The 19,204-nt window shown below is 41.9% G+C and overlaps 1 protein-coding gene across 3 annotated transcripts; it reads left to right on the top strand.

Moving 5' to 3' along the window:
* Positions 1 to 9,288: 9,288 nt before the first annotated feature.
* LOC310757030 (uncharacterized protein) lies at positions 9,289 to 16,465 on the top strand. 3 transcript variants are annotated; one of them, XR_014545019.1, is made up of 4 exons: positions 9,289 to 9,467; positions 11,582 to 11,651; positions 13,854 to 14,091; positions 14,583 to 14,640. XR_014545019.1 is itself a non-coding variant. In XM_083602124.1 (3 exons), the coding sequence occupies exon 3, from the start codon at positions 14,772 to 14,774 to the stop codon at positions 15,939 to 15,941; it is 1,170 nt and encodes a 389-aa protein (XP_083458250.1). In that variant the 5' UTR covers positions 9,289 to 9,467; positions 10,978 to 11,651; positions 13,854 to 14,771; the 3' UTR covers positions 15,942 to 16,465. The 3 variants fall into 3 exon arrangements, 2 of the variants coding, with proteins under 2 accessions (XP_083458250.1, XP_083458249.1); XM_083602124.1 differs by having other exon boundaries at positions 10,978 to 11,651; positions 13,854 to 16,465; XM_083602123.1 differs by having other exon boundaries at positions 13,854 to 16,465.
* Positions 16,466 to 19,204: the final 2,739 nt, after the last annotated feature.

Consider the following 19,204-nt stretch of genomic DNA (forward strand, 5'->3'; position numbering starts at 1 on the left):
GAGAACATCAGCGAACTCACACAGGGGAAAAACCATTCAAATGTATAGAGTGTGGAAAGAGCTTCAGTCGAAGTGGACACTATAGACAACATCAACGAACTCACACAGGGGAAAAACCATTCAAATGTATAGAGTGTGGAAAGAGCTTCAGTCAAAGTGGACAATATAGACAACATCAACGAACTCATACAGGGGAGAAACCATTTAAATGTATAGAGTGTGGAAAGAGCTTCAGTCTAAGTGAAACCCTTAGAAAACATCAGCGAACTCACACAGGGGAGAAACCATTTAATTGTATGCAGTGTGGGAAAACCTTCAGTCAAAGGGAACACTTAAGAGAACATCAACGAACTCACACAGGGGAACAACCATTTGAATGTATAGAGTGTGGAAAGAGCTTCAGTCAAAGTGGACACTGTAAACGACATCAACGAACACACATGGGAAAAACCATTTGAATGTATAGAGTGTGGAAGGAGCTTCAGTTGAAGTGAAAACTCTTTGCTATTTGCTGTTTAGTAGCGCTGCAGAGAGCTTGCTGGGGAGACCATGCATTAAAAAGGGACTCAAAAATAACTTAAACAAGGTTTTAATAACAAAAACAAAAACTCCTTATACACTAAATACATCAACAACAAACCAGACCCAACCACCAACCCATCCCCCAGGGTAATGAGGGAGCTAGTTGCTGCTCATTATATACTATGCCCAAATGCTGACACAGCTTGATTAACACACCTCAGCAGCACCTGCTATGTTTCACAGCTGCAAGCCTGGGTCTCGTTATTTGCCCTGGCTCTGGCCCTTCAAGACATGCACAACTTGTGAAACAATAATGAACCTTCACATTTTAAAGTGACCATTCAACATTTCTCCTGCGGTTCATTATTGTGGAACAAAAACATAAAGCATATTTTGTACATGTCTTTCATGTGTAACCTTTGGAAGAGCTTTAGTAAAAATGTCTGCAATTTGATTGTCACCTGGAACATACCGAAATACAATCATTTCATCAGCAATTAGTTTCTTTACAAACTGTAAACGTAACCTTAAGACTCTAGTGTGCTGCGTATTGGTCTCTGAACACAGGATAGCGAGTCCACTCTGGGAATCAAGGTAAACTTTTACTGGTAGTGTTACTTGCATCTGTAGGTCGGCAAATACTTGCAGATACCATTCTATATCACGAGTGGCTTGAACGCATGCACATAATTCATTCTCTGTTGTGGAGAGACAATTAATGGTTTGTGTCTGGGACCTCCATTCAAATGGACAACCATTATAACAAAACACCATACCAGACACACCCCTGCAATTATTTTGTGCCACTGCATGAGATGCATCGCAGAAAATTTCAAAACCTTTGTCAATACTTGTAAACTGCAACCTATAATGTTTGGTATGTTTAAGGTACATTACCACTCTCTTAAGAGCAGAGAAACATTCCGTTGTGGGCTTTTCCACAAATTTTGCCAGAAAGTGAAAAGCATAAGTTATATCTGGTCTTGAGATTCTTTGAATGAAATTTAGCTTGCCTATAGCTGAGCAATACAAAGTTTTGTTAGGAAATGACTTATCTTCACCTGTAAAGGTGAAACCACACACCATAGGTGTTTCCTTCCCATTTGCATTTTCTAAACATAGCATTTCAACAAGATCATCAATTTTTGCAGTTTGATGAACCAAGAAAGATCCATTTTTGCCCTTCTCAATTTGCATGGATAAGTAATTTTTAGCTATGCCTAATTCCACCACTTGAGCCAGACATCCTGGAGACCCTGAGCCAGACATCCTGTAGAGTGAAGTCAAATGGGCCTTAGAAAGCTCTGCAAATAACAAGGCCAGTGGAGGTGATGGTATTCCAGCTGAACTATTTAAAATTTTAAAAGATGATGCTGTTAAGGTGCTACACTCAATATGCCAGCAAGTTTGGAAAACTCAGCAGTGGCCAGAGGATTGGAGAACACTCTACATCCCAATCCCAAAGAATGCTCCAACTACCGCACAATTGCACTCATTTCACATGCGAGCAAGGTTATGCTTAAAATTCTACAATGCAGGCTTAAGCAGTATGTGGACCGAGAACTCCCAGAAGTGCAAGCTGGATTTAGAAGAGGCAGAGGAACCAGAAACCAAATTGCAAACATGCGCTGGATTATGGAGAAAGCTAGAGAGTTCCAGAAAGACATCTAATTCTGCTTCATTGAATATGCAAAAGCTTTTGTTTTTTTTTATTTCTTTTTATTGAATTTCACTTAAATAACCAAAAGAAAAAACAAAACAACAGTTACAGAAAAAAGAAAGGGGGAAAAAAGAAAAAATATCGATACATAACACAAAAATAGCATCAATTTCCGTTACAGTTCCTTGTCTTACTCCTTGAATCTTTATATCTTTAGATATTTAGATCTTTCCTCTACACACATATTGACCTCCTTCCCTCCCGATTTTGGGCTTCTTGATAAAAATTCTTTCTTTTTTCTGCAGCTAAGAGTTGTTAATGGTTTGCGCATCATAAGATTTATATCAGACCTGCTGTAGTTTTTAAGTTTCTATAGTTTCCTTCAATATATACCATAAATTTATTCCAATCGCTAATAAACTTTGTATTTCTTTGGTTTCTAATTTTTTGCGTCATTTTTGCTAATTCAACATATTCAAATAATTTTGTTTGCTAATCTCTGACCGTTGGGGTATTTGAACTTTTCCAATTTTGTGCAATTAATATTCTAGCCACTACTGTCGAATATTGGAATAGTGTTTTATCTGCTTTTTTAATTTCATCCCCAATTATTCCTAATAGGAAGGCCTCTGGTCTTTTAGGGAAAGTGTATTTAAATATTTTTTTTAACTTGTTATAAATCAGGTCCCAAAATTTCTTCATTTCCTCGCAAGTCCACCACATATGGTAGAAATTGCCTTCTTTGATTTTACACTTCCAGCAGGCCTTATTTCCTGTTTTGTACATTTTTCCTAATTTTGCTGGTGTGATGTACCACCTATACATCTTTTTTTCTAAATTTTCTCTAAGCGTGACGCATGCCGTGAATTTCATTCCATAACTCCATAATTTCGACCACTTTTCATATTCTATATTGTATCCCAAATCCATTGCCCATTTTGTCATAACCTCCTTTATTTCTTCATCTTTAGTGTCCCATTCCAATAATATATCATACATTTTGGATAATAACTTGGTTTTGCCTTCAATTATTTCTATCTGAAATTTAGATTTTTTCTCACTTATCCCTACTTTTTTGTCTTCCATCCATATTGCGTTTATTTGATGATACTGCAGCCAGCCTGTTAATTTGTCTTTCAGCTCTTCATATGTTCTCAATTTCCAGCCACTTTCTGATCTGATCAGTAGGTCTTCGTAGGTCAATCTTTCTCCTTCCATATTTGCTTTTTTGGTTGTTAAAATGTCAATTGGTGATAACCACCAGGGCGTCTTCCATTCTAAAAGTTTTTTATTTTTCTCCCAAACTTCATATAGTGGTCCTCTAATAATATGACTTGAAAACCCTTTATGTACCTTTTCTTTATTTAGCCACAAGTAGGCGTGCCAACCGAACCTATTGTTGAAACCTTCTAGGTCTAACAGGTCGATGTTTTCCAAATTAATCCAATCTTTGATCCAACAAAGGCAGGAGGCCTCGAAGTATAATTTCAAATTTGGCACCGAGAATCCCCCTCTTTCTTTTCGATCTGTGAGTAATTTGAATCTAATTCTCGGTCTTTTCCCTTGCCATATAAATTTCGAAAGAGTTTTCTGCCAATCCTTAAACATTGTGGAACCTCTAATCACAGGGCTGTTTTGGAACAAGAATAACATTCTTGGGAGTATGTTCATTTTTATTGCTGCCATCCTTCCCGACCACGAAAGTTTCACTCTGTTCCACGTATCTAGATCTTTTTTAATTTCCTTCCATGTTGTCAAGTAATTATCCTGAATTAAGTTTATATTTTTTGTAGTTAGCCAAATTCCTAGATATTTTATTTTTTTAGCCACCTTGATTCCATTCTGTATCTCTAATTTTTCTCCTTCATCTTTTCCCAGATTTTTAGTCAGCATTTTTGTCTTTGATTTATTCAATACCGGATAGTTTGCCATATTCTTCTAATAATTCCAGGGCCTTACTGACGCTTTTTTGCGGCTCTTCTAGGGATAACATCAAATCGTCTGCATACGCTTTTAGTTAGTGTTCTTTCGTTCCTACTTTGATCCCTCGAATCTCTGGTGTTGCTCTTATTTTGTTCGTAATTACCTCTAATACCATAATGAATAAAAGCGGGGATAGAGGGCAACCTTGTCTTGTTCCTTTTTCAATTTTAAATGAATTTGTTAAATTGTTGTTTATAATCAATTTGGCAGATTGATTCGTATAGATTGCTTTTATTCCTTCCATAAATTCACCCTCTAGCCCTGCTTTCTCCATGCTTTTTAGTAGGAACGGCCATGAGACATTGTCGAATGCCTTCTCCGCATCGATAAAAATCAGCGCCACAGGTACTTCATTCTTACACTCCAAATATTCAATGATATTTATGGTATGCCTTACATTGTCTTTGAGTAACCTATTTGGAAGGAATCCTGCTTGATCCTTATGAATTAGATTTGCTAGACATCTTTTGAGTCTACTTGCCATTACCTCTGCGAAGATTTTGTAATCGTTATTTGATAATGATATGGGCCTATAATTTTTAATATTAAGTTTGTCCGTATCGGGTTTAGGGATCATCGTGATGTAGGCCTCTTTCCATGTTTCTGGTATCCTTCCTCCTCTCAATATATTATTCATAATGTCACATAGCACTGGTGTTAATTGATTTTCTAATACTTTATAATATTTAGCTGACAATCCATCCGGTCCCGGGGCTTTTCCTAATTTCATCTTTCTTATCGCATCCTGGACCTCTTCTACTTTTATGGGTTTATTTAATTGGGTTCTTTCTTCCTCTGTTATAGTCTTCCTGCTGCAGTCTTCTAAGTATTTTTCTATTCGGATTATTTCTTCCTCTACCTTTTTATAAAATTTCTCATAAAATTTGAGGAAATTTTCCTGTATTTCTTTTGGGTCTTCTATCAATTGCTCCTCCATTTTTATCTTATTTATCACATTTTGTTTTTGCCTTCTTCGCAGTTGCCAAGCTAATAATTTACCTGTTTTGTTAGCTGATTCGAAGTATTTTCGTTTCGTTAACTTAATTTTCCATTCAATTTCTTGACTTGTTAGCATTGAATACTGTGTTTGTAATATTTTTGTTCTTTGTATATTTTGTTTGTCTTTCGGATTTGCTATTAATTTTTTCTCGCATTCTCTTAACTGACTAAGAATTTCCTCTTTCTTTTGTTCTCTTACTTTCCTCTTATAGCTATTTTGCTGAATAAAAAAACCTCTTAGGACCGCTTTACTAGCATCCCAGACTACATCTATACTTGTTTCTTTATTAAGATTCAAAATGAAATAATCTTTTAAAGTGGCTTTGGCCTTTTCAATGACTTCTTCATTCTCCAATAAATATTCATTCATTCTCCATCTGAACCCGCTCTGTGATACACCTTTTATTTCCAACATTATCGAATTGTGATCAGAGAGGGTTCTCGGTTGAATTTCACATTTTAGAGTTCTTAATGTAAGTTCTCTTGAGACCCAGATTTGATCAATTCTGCCCCAGCTCTTATGTGGTTCTGGAAAAAAGGTGAATTGCTTCTCTATTGGGTGTTTGTGTCTCCAGATGTCTACTAAATTCAAATTTTCCTCCAAGTTATTAAAGGATCTTGGCAGTTTCCCTTGGTTACGTTTTTCCCTTTCTGTTTGTCTGTCAATTTCTGGTGCCGGCACTCCATTAAAATCTCCCAATAATATCATCTTGTTACACTCTAACTCTAGTAATATTTGTTCCAGTTTCTTAAAAAATTCCAGTTTATTCAGGTTCGGGGCATATATGTTTATCACGTTAAGTTTTTCACCCTGGAAATTAATTTGTACCCCCAAAATCCTACCTTCATCATCTTTACAAATCAATTTGGGTTCCCATTTTTCTTTGACGTATATCGCTACCCCTCTTTTTCCCCCCGCAATAGAATTTATAAACTCAACCCCAAGTTTTTTGTTTATCAAAATATGTTTGTGCTTTTTGGTCACGTGTGTCTCCTGTATACAGATTAAATCCAGATTCTTTCTTTTCAGGGCATTCACAATTTTATTCCTTTTGGTTTTTTCATTCACACCGTTCACATTCCATGACAAAATTTTCAGATTCATTGTTATGTTTACTTTCCAATCTACAAGCAACTAATAATTTAAATTTGAGTGGTTTTGTTTTCTGTATCCTCCTCCTCCTCCTTCTTCTTCCACTACTCCCTCTTCCTCTTCTTCTTCATCCACTTCTTCCTTCCTTCCCTTATCTTCCTGTTCTTTTCCTTTCTCTCTTCTTCTTCTTCTCTCCTCTAGGTCTCCATTTCTTCCTCCATCTCTCTCCTCTACTTTTCCAAGATCTTTCTCATATCTGTGCAGAAATTTGCTCACTTCTTGAATCTCAGTGATCTTAAATCTTTTATCTTTATAGAAAAAGGAGATCCCTTGTGGGAACTCCCATCTATGTTGTATGCCGTTCTTTTTTAGAACACTTACTAGCTGTTTATATCCTTCTCTTTTGCGTAGGAGTCTGGTTGGTATTTCTTTAAAGATGATAATTGGTCTTCCTTCAATTATTAATTTCTTTTGGTAACTTACTCTCAATATTGTATTTGTCATCTCTATCGAGTTGAATATGACTAAACAATCTCCTGGAACCTTTTTTGATTTTACTTGTTTGGACCTTATTTTTATTCTAAAAGCGTTTTCTATCGTATATGCAATCTCTTGCTTTTCTCCCAAGGAGCAGGCGTCTTTGAATTTCGTGGCTGCTGTCACCATCTGCAGTGATCATGGAGCCCAAGAAAGTAAAATCTCTCACTGCCTCCATTTCTCCCCCTTCTATTTGCCAGGAGGTGAAGGGCCCAGTGGCCATGATCTTAGCTTTTTGATGTTGAGCTTCAGACCATATTTTGCGCCTTCCTCTTTCACCCACATTAAAAGGTTCTTTAATTCCTCCTCACTTTCTGCCATCAAGGTTGTGTCATCTGCATATCTGAGGTTGTTGATATTTTTTCCGCCAATCTTAATTCTAGCCAAATTACATTACGATAAGAAAATGGCTGCAGGAGAGGAGCATGGCAGCAAGAGAGAGAAAATGGCTGCGCGATTTGGCTCTTTTATGGAGTCAGCCAGGGCCACGCCCATCTCCCAAGGGGAGGATGCTCCAGACCAGTGGAACAAGAATTTACACTGACTGGAGTAACGTCCCCCTGCCTGTGCCCACAGTTGTGTTGTACTGGAGCGCTATATAAGCAGGCTGGCTGAACCCTTCAGTTCAGTTCTGTTCTGGCCTGTCAATAAACAAGAGCTGTTTGAAGAATCGCTGTGTCGTCTGATATGTTCACCCACAACTTAACACCCACAGTGCTTTCTTCATACTGCAATTGAATAATGAAAAGACTTTTTCTAATTCTACTTCTGAGACGGGCAAGGAGGGGCTGCAGGTACCAGAGAAGTCTCCTCGTGAGCCTATTTTCGCTCAGAGGCACCATGTGGCAGCCCCAGGGCTTCTGCTTCCTTTGGGTTTAGGGGAAGATCCCGCTCAAATCTTCCATTCTTGGACAAGGTGAGTGAGTGGGTGGTTGTGGAAGAACTCCAGGCACACCTGGATTGAGGTTGAATCCTGACAAGACAGATGCACTGTTTTGTGGGGACAGGGCAGGCAAGATTGGAGAATTCCTGGTCCTGAAAGGGGTAACTGTGCCCCTGAAGGACCAGGTGTGCAGCCTGGGAGTCATTTTGGACTCACAGCTGTGCATGGAGGCACAGGTCAATTCTGTGTCCAGGGCAGTGTCTACCAGCTGCCTCTGGTATGCAGGCTGAGACCCTACCTGCCTGCAGACTGTCTCACCAGAGTGGTGCATGCTCTAGTTATCTCCTGCTTGGACTACTGCAATGCGCTCTACGTGGGGCTACCTTTGAAGGTGGCCTGGAAACGACAACTAATCCAGAATGCGGCAGCTAGACAGGTGACTGGAAGCGGCCAAGACCACATAACAACACCAGTCTTGAAAGACCTGCATTGGCTCCCAGTATGTTTTCGAGCACAATTCAGTGTTGGTGCTGACCTTTAAACCCTAAACGGCCTGGGCACAGTAGACCTGAAGGAGCATCTCCACCCCCATCGTTTTGCTTGGACAATGAGGTCCAGCTCTGAGGGCCTTGTGGCGGTTCCCTCACTGCGAGAAGCGAAGTTACAGGGAGCCAGGCAGAGGGCCGTCTCAGTAGTGGCGCCCGCTCTGTGGAAAGCCCTCCCATCATATATCAAAGAAATAAACAACTATCTGATGTTTAGAAGACATCTGAAGGCAGCTCTGTTTAAGGAAGGTTTTAATGATTGATGTTTTCATGTATTTTTAATATTCTGTTGGAAGCCACCCTGAATGGCTTGGTTTAATAAAATAATAATAATAACAATAATTTTGAACTAATTCTTCAGTCATGCTTCAGGGGAGTCTTCCTGCAAGCAGACTACTGTGTACACAAGGGTTTCACAAACATGGGTTTCCACTCTTTTTGGAAGACAACTGCTAAAGACATAGGAAAAACAATAATTGGAAAACAAATAAATATTGATATATATTTATGAAGGCAACCCAGCTTAGGGAAGATTTTTATGTTGATGTTTCATCGTGTAAATAAATAATAATAGTCACACATACGTATATACGTATATTATTTAAACTATACAAATAATTGTAATAAATCAGCACGGCCCCTGCGTCTTATTACTGCCTCCTTATTACCTAGCCCAGTCTTAAGCAGACATGGATTATGTCCTTGTTCTTCTGGCCTTTTTGAGGAGCCAGGAAGAGTCTACGTAGGACCCTCAACTTAACTCTATTAAAATGATGCAATCACAAAAGTAAATAAGGGGAAATAAGTGTGCAGCTGCCACCCTGCTGTGGAGGGAAACATAAATCCATCAGCTCATACACAAACAGCAAGCCACCCGCTCCCGCCCCCATTTCCACTCTCCGCTGTGGGGAGAGAGGCGACTTGGGGGGAGGAGGGGGCCATTTCCCGACGGAGCCCCAAGAGCAGGAGGCCAAAGGCAGCGCCATCTCTTCCTGTTTCCATCCCAACACAGGCAGGGGCTGCTCTGAAACGTAGCTCTAGAGGCGCGCGCCTTCGACAAGGAACCCGAAGTGTCTATAGGTCGGAAGTTTCCAGGGGGCCCAAAGTGAAAAGTGGGAGGTTTTCCGAAGGGGAGGAGGGGTGTGGGTTGACTAATTCCCCTCACCCCCCTACTCCGCTTTATTTTGCGGGGAAGGAAACCGGAACAGCGAGGAAGGGAGGCGGAGGTCCAGAGAGGACAAAGAGGTAAAGAGGGGAAGAGGCTGCGTGGGGAAAGGGGGCGGTTTAGGGGGAAGGTAAAGAGGAAAAGACAGAGACCCCCTCCTGCAAACAGAGCCGTAGTTATGGGGGTGGGCTAGCCGGGGGTGGTTGGTTTTTCGCACCAGGTGACGCCTCCAGCAGGGAGCCATTGAGGATGTCTTTGTGGGGACGCAAATGTCCCCAATCGGGTCTTTGACTCGGGGGAAATCCAGCCTAGTTTCACCCCTGCCCGCAAAAGAGCCCCTCTCCTGGGCCTCATAAGCAGGGGCTCCGATCCCCGCAATCCTGCTGCGAAGGGGGGGCCCAACACCTGCAGGGATTGCGTGGCAGGATCTCCTTTGGAGCCCCCCCACCACCCATGTTTCTTTTTCCTGGGGGTCCAGGAGGTGCTCAAGGGCCCCGATCCATGCAATCCAGCTGCCATCTCCTTTGCAGCGCCCTCCCCTCCACACGCGTCTCTTTTCCCCGGGGGCTCAAGCGATGCTGAACTGCCCCGCACCCCCTGGGCACTCTTGCCTGAACTGAAACGTGATGCCCACCAAGGGGGTCTCCACGAGGACCCCCCCAAGCAGGAATGGATTTGAACCCAGGGCCCAAACATGACGCCCTCTGCCGTTCCCCCCTGGCAGAAATCCCTCGAAGTACTCCTGCGCCTTGAGGGAGAGACGGAGTCCACGAAAGGGTTAAAGGAAGTGAAATAGGCCTGGATAGAGACCCCCCCCCATATCCGTCTTGGGAGGCCCCTCCGGATGGAGAGGTTGGTGCGCCCGGGAGAGATTCTGCGCAGAGGGCGAGGGGTGAGCGGTGCCAAGGGAGTTTCTGGGCGCAGGGGAGACTGTGGGACGGAGGGAGGAGGGCAGAGGAAGTTGGGGGGCTGAGGGAGGAATGGCAGCATCCCTGGGAGATAGAAGCCCAGCGGAGCAGAGAGGGAGAGAGGGAGGAAAGGAGAGATGTCTCCATCCTTGGGCGCTGGAGGAGGAATCTCCGGTGGTGGGTCTGCCTTGGCTTCTCCCTTCTGCCCACTCTGCCTGATAAGGGGGGGGGGTCTACTGATTCCCCCACCCTTTCCTCCCTGGAAGCTCAGTCCTCTCCCCACTGGTCCTCGGCTGCATTGTTGTTATTGTTGTTTAGTCGTGTCCACTCTATTTGCCAGGAGGTGATGGGCCCAGTGGCCATGATCTTCGTTTTTTTGATGTTGAGCTTCAAACCATATTTTGCGCTCTCCTCTTTCACCCTCATTCAAACGTTCTTTAATTCCTCCTCACTTTCTGCCATCAAGGTTGTGTCATCTGCATATCTGAGCTTGTTGATATTTATTCCGGCGATCTTAATTCCGGCTTGGGATTCATCCAGTCCAGCCTTTCGCATGATGAATTCTGCATACAAGTTAAATAAGCAGGGAGACAATATACAGCCTTGTCGTACTCCTTTCCCAATTTTGAACCAATCAGTTGTTCCATATCCAGTTCTAACTGTAGCTTCTTGTCCCACATAGAGATTTCTCAGGAGACAGATGAGGTGAGGATGCTATAGAAAGGTTTTCAGGGTTTATCCGTAAGTATACCCTGAAAGCATTTCTATTACTTTTATTTTTTGTAGGCAATGTCAGAGTCAGTTACAAACGGAGATACAGTCTATCAGCATCCAAAGATCCATAATCCGCCCCAGTCTGGGGCATTTCCATGATAGACAATGCCTGTGGCTGGAGGCTCTACACCCAGGGCTGTGCATTGCCAGTATTACAGGAAAGGGGTGTGAGCTTGCCAAAATTACAGACTGTATGTGAGTGAGAGTTTGTGTGTGGGGTGATAGTTTACAGCAACCGTGTAATTTACTCCATCCGTAACTTTTCATGAACCGATATTGCGGTAGGAATTCCAAAATCTACAAAGAGACTCTCAGGATAATGGAGATTGCGAGTATTCCTGCTCCACAGTCCACACCCTCAGCCTGCAGCCCACACATGCTGAGACCATAATACTTTTATTAGCCCTTAACGGGACATCAGCTACTTTGTTAGACTTTCTTCAACACATGAATATTTTTGAATACTTTTCCAGTGACGTAAATAGCACTTCCGTTTTACTTATTCCGCACAGGAGAGAATCTGATCTGCAAGTCTGAGCTCAACTCCTTCCTTGAAACAGAAAAATACAGAGACTTTCAGAGGTAAGTCCTTCCTCTTGCCTGGGAGACTGTATCTTTGTAGGTCTCGTTTCAGTTTGTGGGAACATGAGAAAAGTCCTGCTGGATTAGGATCAGGGCTCACCTCGTCCAGCATCCTCTTCTCACAAGGACCAGCCAAGGAGAAACCCCCCAGCAGGGCCAACAGCTGTCTCCCCACTCAGGACTCCCAGCCCCTGGGATTCAGATGAATAATTCCACTGTAGGTGGAGGGGGAACATGGCCAGAAGGTGGGAGAACCGAAGGACTCCTACTGAAATGGTGGGTGGTTCAGACCAGGTGGACACAAGGCAGCAGCCTCAGGACTTAAATGGTGCAGGATTAGGGAATGTGTGCAGTTGGTTGGAGTGTATCAGGAAGATGTTACACATCACGGAGGGAGGAGGAAACAATACAGATATTTAGCTTTTTTAGAAGATGGAGAAAGTGTGTCCCTCCAGATGTTGTTCCAGTAGAACTCCCATCATCCCTGGCCATTGGCCATCCTTGCTTGGGCTGATGGTACTTTGAGTCTAACCACATCTGGAGGGCCAGAGGTGCCCCACCTCACCATAGAGGGTTCCTCTAGGAGCTCAGACTCACTTGGGGGTCCAGGTGGGTGTGGATACCAAGGGTTACTGAGACATGTTTTCAGGGATTATGATTGATACCTAGACTCCAAATCCAAGGTGCCCACACTAAATGAAGGTCTGGATGATACCCTCAAACATGTCTGGTTTATATTCCAGAAGACGGCCAACCAGAGGATAGATCTGAAGGTTCTGAACTGAGTTCAGAATCAAGATTCTGAATTACAATTCAGGCTGAGAAATGGAGGCAGGGATCCTAAATGTCATCTAAAGGTGGTTTTCCCCCTCACGCTCTCTTCTGGCGGAAGCATCTCTGACTGCACCTCCTCTCTCTAAAGTCAGATTCTTTCCTTCCACCCCCTTTTGTTGGCATCCATCTGCCTTGAGACACAATGTAGAGTCTCCATGAGGTTGAAGTCAAACAGGGGTGTTAGAAGCACAGACGTGACCCCGGCAGAATACAAGCCTGGGCAGTGTGTGTGGAGGTCCTGGGCTGCCTACACGACAAGGCCATCGTCTCCAGCAGGGTGTCCCCGTTTAAAAATGCAAAAATCCGGACAGAGTTGTTGAGCTTTTTAAAAATACAAATTCTCCCCAAAAGAAGCAGCTTTTGAGCTTTCCTGATGTTTCCCACCATAGAAATCTTCGGAATGTAATGGAGTCGGGCACGCTTCCCTGTGCTGACTTGAGCCTCACGCTCTCTTCCTGGCTCCAAGCAGAGTATCGCACCAGCGGTTTTGCCTTGTGTGGGTCATAAATCCCAGTCTGTACACAGGCCTCTTGCATAATCTAAGAAGGCTTTATTATGTACAGAAAAAACATCATAAATCACCCCGGAGATCGGGCGGACATTCTCTCCGGCTCAACAGCTAAAAGCGAAAGTAACTCACAGGCAAAGAAAGATTCCCGTATGTGAACAAAACCAGGCCCCAGGATGTGAGACGTCACACAGAACTGTTTAACCCTGTAAGTTCTGGTTCTCCTCACAAGAAACGGCAGCCTTGCCATACGTCTGGGTGGACCTTTTGCCGATCTTGTGAAAATCCTCCTCGATTCCCGGGGGGAACAGACCTATGGCAGCCCTACCTTCTCAACCTTCTTGATATGGTCCAAAGGGAAGCAGAGCAATATTTTTGGCCCCAGGAGTTACCGGAAGGAGGCGTACAAGGACTCCACCCAACATGTTGCAATGTATTTGGACCGATAGAAGCTCCATATAAAGCACTCAGGAGTCCAGCTGTGTTGCAAGGAGGGCTTTATTCCAGCTGCAGCCCTGCAGCATCATAAAGTACCATAAATCAGCCTTCCTACATACAGGGGAGAATCCAGTGTGGAGAAGTCAAGCATACCTCTGCATACTAGCTGGCTATAGATCAATTATGCAGCGCCCCATCTCTTGGGATGCTGACTCACCACATGAAACTGAGTCAGCATTTCCACTTAGCATAGTGTTAACTCCTTGATACCCACAACACTCCAACACAATCGTCTTAAGGACTCCACTCCCGATTCGTGTAGGGTTTACTGCTTAGCTTCTTCTTTTCCTGAAGATACTCACGCAAGGCTGCAGAGGTTTAGGATCAGAGTTTTTCTTCTACTGCTTCGCCTCCCTTCCCAGGTTGATGAGCCGCTCACTTCCCTCTACGCCACTTGCATAAATCACCTGCTTGGCTGTTGGAGTCACTATTGGTCTCGTCTGCTCAATGTGCCAGAGCCTGTCATCGCATGCAGTGAAAGTCCCCGACTCACCAAGGGATTGAGACCCATCAATTATCCTCAACTGGTTTAGTTGGCCTGTCGAAGCTTTTCCTGGGCTGTGTCTGCTGTTGCATGCTGACAGCTTCTAGGACCCACAGGTGAGAGTACAGGTTGGGGATTAATGGTGGACCAATCACCCCAGAAGGAGCCCTATATGTCTCCCACGAGAGGTACTATCCCAGCCCCAACACCCCATGACATAATACTATTAATGTATTTGATATCTCAGGAATAAATTTGTGTCTCCAGCAATAAAACTAATAGCTTCATCCCATGAATGAATCAGTGCTAAATATCCAAGGCTGAAGTTTCCATTAAGTGCAGTTATATATTGATGTTTAATATCGAGCTTCTTCAGTGTGACACAGATTCCGCCTTGAAATAGAGGAGGTACGTCCAGGAGTGATGCAAATGGAGAAAGGACAGTGAGAGAGGCCTGGGCAGAGAATTTACACTAGGATAGTCCTGTGTGAGAAAACGGGCACGAGATCTGGTGGCACATCATAATTATAAATACTAATTGGGATGACTGCCAATTGAACTTGATGTGTGTCATATTCCTTTGTTCTCTCCCTTGAAACACCAACAGGATTTTGTCTCCCTGCACTCTGAAGCAGATGATGGAGAAGACAGGCAAGAGTTCTGGGGGCCATCTGTAAATTCAAAAGGAATAACGAAGAAACCATTTGAATGTACAGAGTGTGGAAAGAGCTTCAGTCGAAGTCAAACCCTTAGAATACATCATCGAACTCACACAGGGGAGAAACCATTCAGATGCATGGAGTGTGGAAAGAGCTTCAGTGATAGTGGGAAACTTCGACTACCTCATCAAACTCACACAGGGGAGAAACCATTTAAATGTATAGAGTGTGGAAAGAGCTTCAGTGATAGTGGGAAACTTCGACTACATCAACGGACTCACACAGGTGAGAAACCATTTGAATGTATAGAGTGTGGAAAGAGCTTCAGTCAAAGGGGAAACCTTAGAATACATCAGCGAACTCACACAGGTGAGAAACCATTCAGATGCATGGAGTGTGGAAAGAGCTTCAGTGATAGTGGGAAACTTCGACTACATCATCGAACTCACACAGGGGAGAAACCATTTAAATGTATAGAGTGTGGAAAGAGCTTCTCTAATAGTGGGAAACTTCGACGACATCATCTAACTCACACAGGGGAGAAACCATTTAAATGTATAGACTGTGGAAAGAGCTTCGCTCATAGTGAGAAACTTAGACTACATCAACGAATTCACACAGGGGAAAAACCATTTAAATGTATAGAGTGTGGAAAGAGCTTCAGTCAAAGTGGACACTATAGACTACATCAACGAACTCACACAGTGGAGAAAGCATTTAAATGTATAGAGTGTGGAAAGAGCTTCAGTCAAAGTGAGAAACTTCAACAACATCATCGAACTCACGCAGGGGAGAAACCATTTAAATGTATAGAGTGTGGGAAAAGTTTCAATAAAAGTGGACACTATAGAGAACATCAGCGAACTCACACAGGGGAAAAACCATTCAAATGTATAGAGTGTGGAAAGAGCTTCAGTCGAAGTGGACACTATAGACAACATCAACGAACTCACACAGGGGAAAAACCATTCAAATGTATAGAGTGTGGAAAGAGCTTCAGTCAAAGTGGACAATATAGACAACATCAACGAACTCATACAGGGGAGAAACCATTTAAATGTATAGAGTGTGGAAAGAGCTTCAGTCTAAGTGAAACCCTTAGAAAACATCAGCGAACTCACACAGGGGAGAAACCATTTAATTGTATGCAGTGTGGGAAAACCTTCAGTCAAAGGGAACACTTAAGAGAACATCAACGAACTCACACAGGGGAACAACCATTTGAATGTATAGAGTGTGGAAAGAGCTTCAGTCAAAGTGGACACTGTAAACGACATCAACGAACACACATGGGAAAAACCATTTGAATGTATAGAGTGTGGAAGGAGCTTCAGTTGAAGTGAAAACTCTTTGCTATTTGCTGTTTAGTAGCGCTGCAGAGAGCTTGCTGGGGAGACCATGCATTAAAAAGGGACTCAAAAATAACTTAAACAAGGTTTTAATAACAAAAACAAAAACTCCTTATACACTAAATACATCAACAACAAACCAGACCCAACCACCAACCCATCCCCCAGGGTAATGAGGGAGCTAGTTGCTGCTCATTATATACTATGCCCAAATGCTGACACAGCTTGATTAACACACCTCAGCAGCACCTGCTATGTTTCACAGCTGCAAGCCTGGGTCTCGTTATTTGCCCTGGCTCTGGCCCTTCAAGACATGCACAACTTGTGAAACAATAATGAACCTTCACATTTTAAAGTGACCATTCAACATTTCTCCTGCGGTTCATTATTGTGGAACAAAAACATAAAGCATATTTTGTACATGTCTTTCATGTGTAACCTTTGGAAGAGCTTTAGTAAAAATGTCTGCAATTTGATTGTCACCTGGAACATACCGAAATACAATCATTTCATCAGCAATTAGTTTCTTTACAAACTGTAAACGTAACCTTAAGACTCTAGTGTGCTGCGTATTGGTCTCTGAACACAGGATAGCGAGTCCACTCTGGGAATCAAGGTAAACTTTTACTGGTAGTGTTACTTGCATCTGTAGGTCGGCAAATACTTGCAGATACCATTCTATATCACGAGTGGCTTGAACGCATGCACATAATTGATTCTCTGTTGTGGAGAGACAATTAATGGTTTGTGTCTGGGACCTCCATTCAAATGGACAACCATTATAACAAAACACCATACCAGACACACCCCTGCAATTATTTTGTGCCACTGCATGAGATGCATCGCAGAAAATTTCAAAACCTTTGTCAATACTTGTAAACTGCAACCTATAATGTTTGGTATGTTTAAGGTACATTACCACTCTCTTAAGAGCAGAGAAACATTCCGTTGTGGGCTTTTCCACAAATTTTGCCAGAAAGTGAAAAGCATAAGTTATATCTGGTCTTGAGATTCTTTGAATGAAATTTAGCTTGCCTATAGCTGAGCAATACAAAGTTTTGTTAGGAAATGACTTATCTTCACCTGTAAAGGTGAAACCACACACCATAGGTGTTTCCTTCCCATTTGCATTTTCTAAACATAGCATTTCAACAAGATCATCAATTTTTGCAGTTTGATGAACCAAGAAAGATCCATTTTTGCCCTTCTCAATTTGCATGGATAAGTAATTTTTAGCTATGCCTAATTCCACCACTTGAGCCAGACATCCTGGAGACCCTGAGCCAGACATCCTGTAGAGTGAAGTCAAATGGGCCTTAGAAAGCTCTGCAAATAACAAGGCCAGTGGAGGTGATGGTATTCCAGCTGAACTATTTAAAATTTTAAAAGATGATGCTGTTAAGGTGCTACACTCAATATGCCAGCAAGTTTGGAAAACTCAGCAGTGGCCAGAGGATTGGAGAACACTCTACATCCCAATCCCAAAGAATGCTCCAACTACCGCACAATTGCACTCATTTCACATGCGAGCAAGGTTATGCTTAAAATTCTACAATGCAGGCTTAAGCAGTATGTGGACCGAGAACTCCCAGAAGTGCAAGCTGGATTTAGAAGAGGCAGAGGAACCAGAAACCAAATTGCAAACATGCGCTGGATTATGGAGAAAGCTAGAGAGTTCCAGAAAGACATCTAATTCTGCTTCATTGAATATGCAAAAGCTTTTGTTTTTTTTTATTTCTTTTTATTGAATTTCACTTAAATAACCAAAAGAAAAAACAAAACAACAGTTACAGAAAAAAGAAAGGGGGAAAAAAGAAAAAATATCGATACATAACACAAAAATAGCATCAATTTCCGTTACAGTTCCTTGTCTTACTCCTTGAATCTTTATATCTTTAGATATTTAGATCTTTCCTCTACACACATATTGACCTCCTTCCCTCCCGATTTTGGGCTTCTTGATAAAAATTCTTTCTTTTTTCTGCAGCTAAGAGTTGTTAATGGTTTGCGCATCATAAGATTTATATCAGACCTGCTGTAGTTTTTAAGTTTCTATAGTTTCCTTCAATATATACCATAAATTTATTCCAATCGCTAATAAACTTTGTATTTCTTTGGTTTCTAATTTTTTGCGTCATTTTTGCTAATTCAACATATTCAAATAATTTTGTTTGCTAATCTCTGACCGTTGGGGTATTTGAACTTTTCCAATTTTGTGCAATTAATATTCTAGCCACTACTGTCGAATATTGGAATAGTGTTTTATCTGCTTTTTTAATTTCATCCCCAATTATTCCTAATAGGAAGGCCTCTGGTCTTTTAGGGAAAGTGTATTTAAATATTTTTTTTAACTTGTTATAAATCAGGTCCCAAAATTTCTTCATTTCCTCGCAAGTCCACCACATATGGTAGAAATTGCCTTCTTTGATTTTACACTTCCAGCAGGCCTTATTTCCTGTTTTGTACATTTTTCCTAATTTTGCTGGTGTGATGTACCACCTATACATCTTTTTTTCTAAATTTTCTCTAAGCGTGACGCATGCCGTGAATTTCATTCCATAACTCCATAATTTCGACCACTTTTCATATTCTATATTGTATCCCAAATCCATTGCCCATTTTGTCATAACCTCCTTTATTTCTTCATCTTTAGTGTCCCATTCCAATAATATATCATACATTTTGGATAATAACTTGGTTTTGCCTTCAATTATTTCTATCTGAAATTTAGATTTTTTCTCACTTATCCCTACTTTTTTGTCTTCCATCCATATTGCGTTTATTTGATGATACTGCAGCCAGCCTGTTAATTTGTCTTTCAGCTCTTCATATGTTCTCAATTTCCAGCCACTTTCTGATCTGATCAGTAGGTCTTCGTAGGTCAATCTTTCTCCTTCCATATTTGCTTTTTTGGTTGTTAAAATGTCAATTGGTGATAACCACCAGGGCGTCTTCCATTCTAAAAGTTTTTTATTTTTCTCCCAAACTTCATATAGTGGTCCTCTAATAATATGACTTGAAAACCCTTTATGTACCTTTTCTTTATTTAGCCACAAGTAGGCGTGCCAACCGAACCTATTGTTGAAACCTTCTAGGTCTAACAGGTCGATGTTTTCCAAATTAATCCAATCTTTGATCCAACAAAGGCAGGAGGCCTCGAAGTATAATTTCAAATTTGGCACCGAGAATCCCCCTCTTTCTTTTCGATCTGTGAGTAATTT

Source organism: Podarcis filfolensis, assembly GCF_964270895.1.
Source record: "Podarcis filfolensis genome assembly, chromosome: 2".
Classification (NCBI taxonomy): domain Eukaryota; kingdom Metazoa; phylum Chordata; class Lepidosauria; order Squamata; family Lacertidae; genus Podarcis; species Podarcis filfolensis.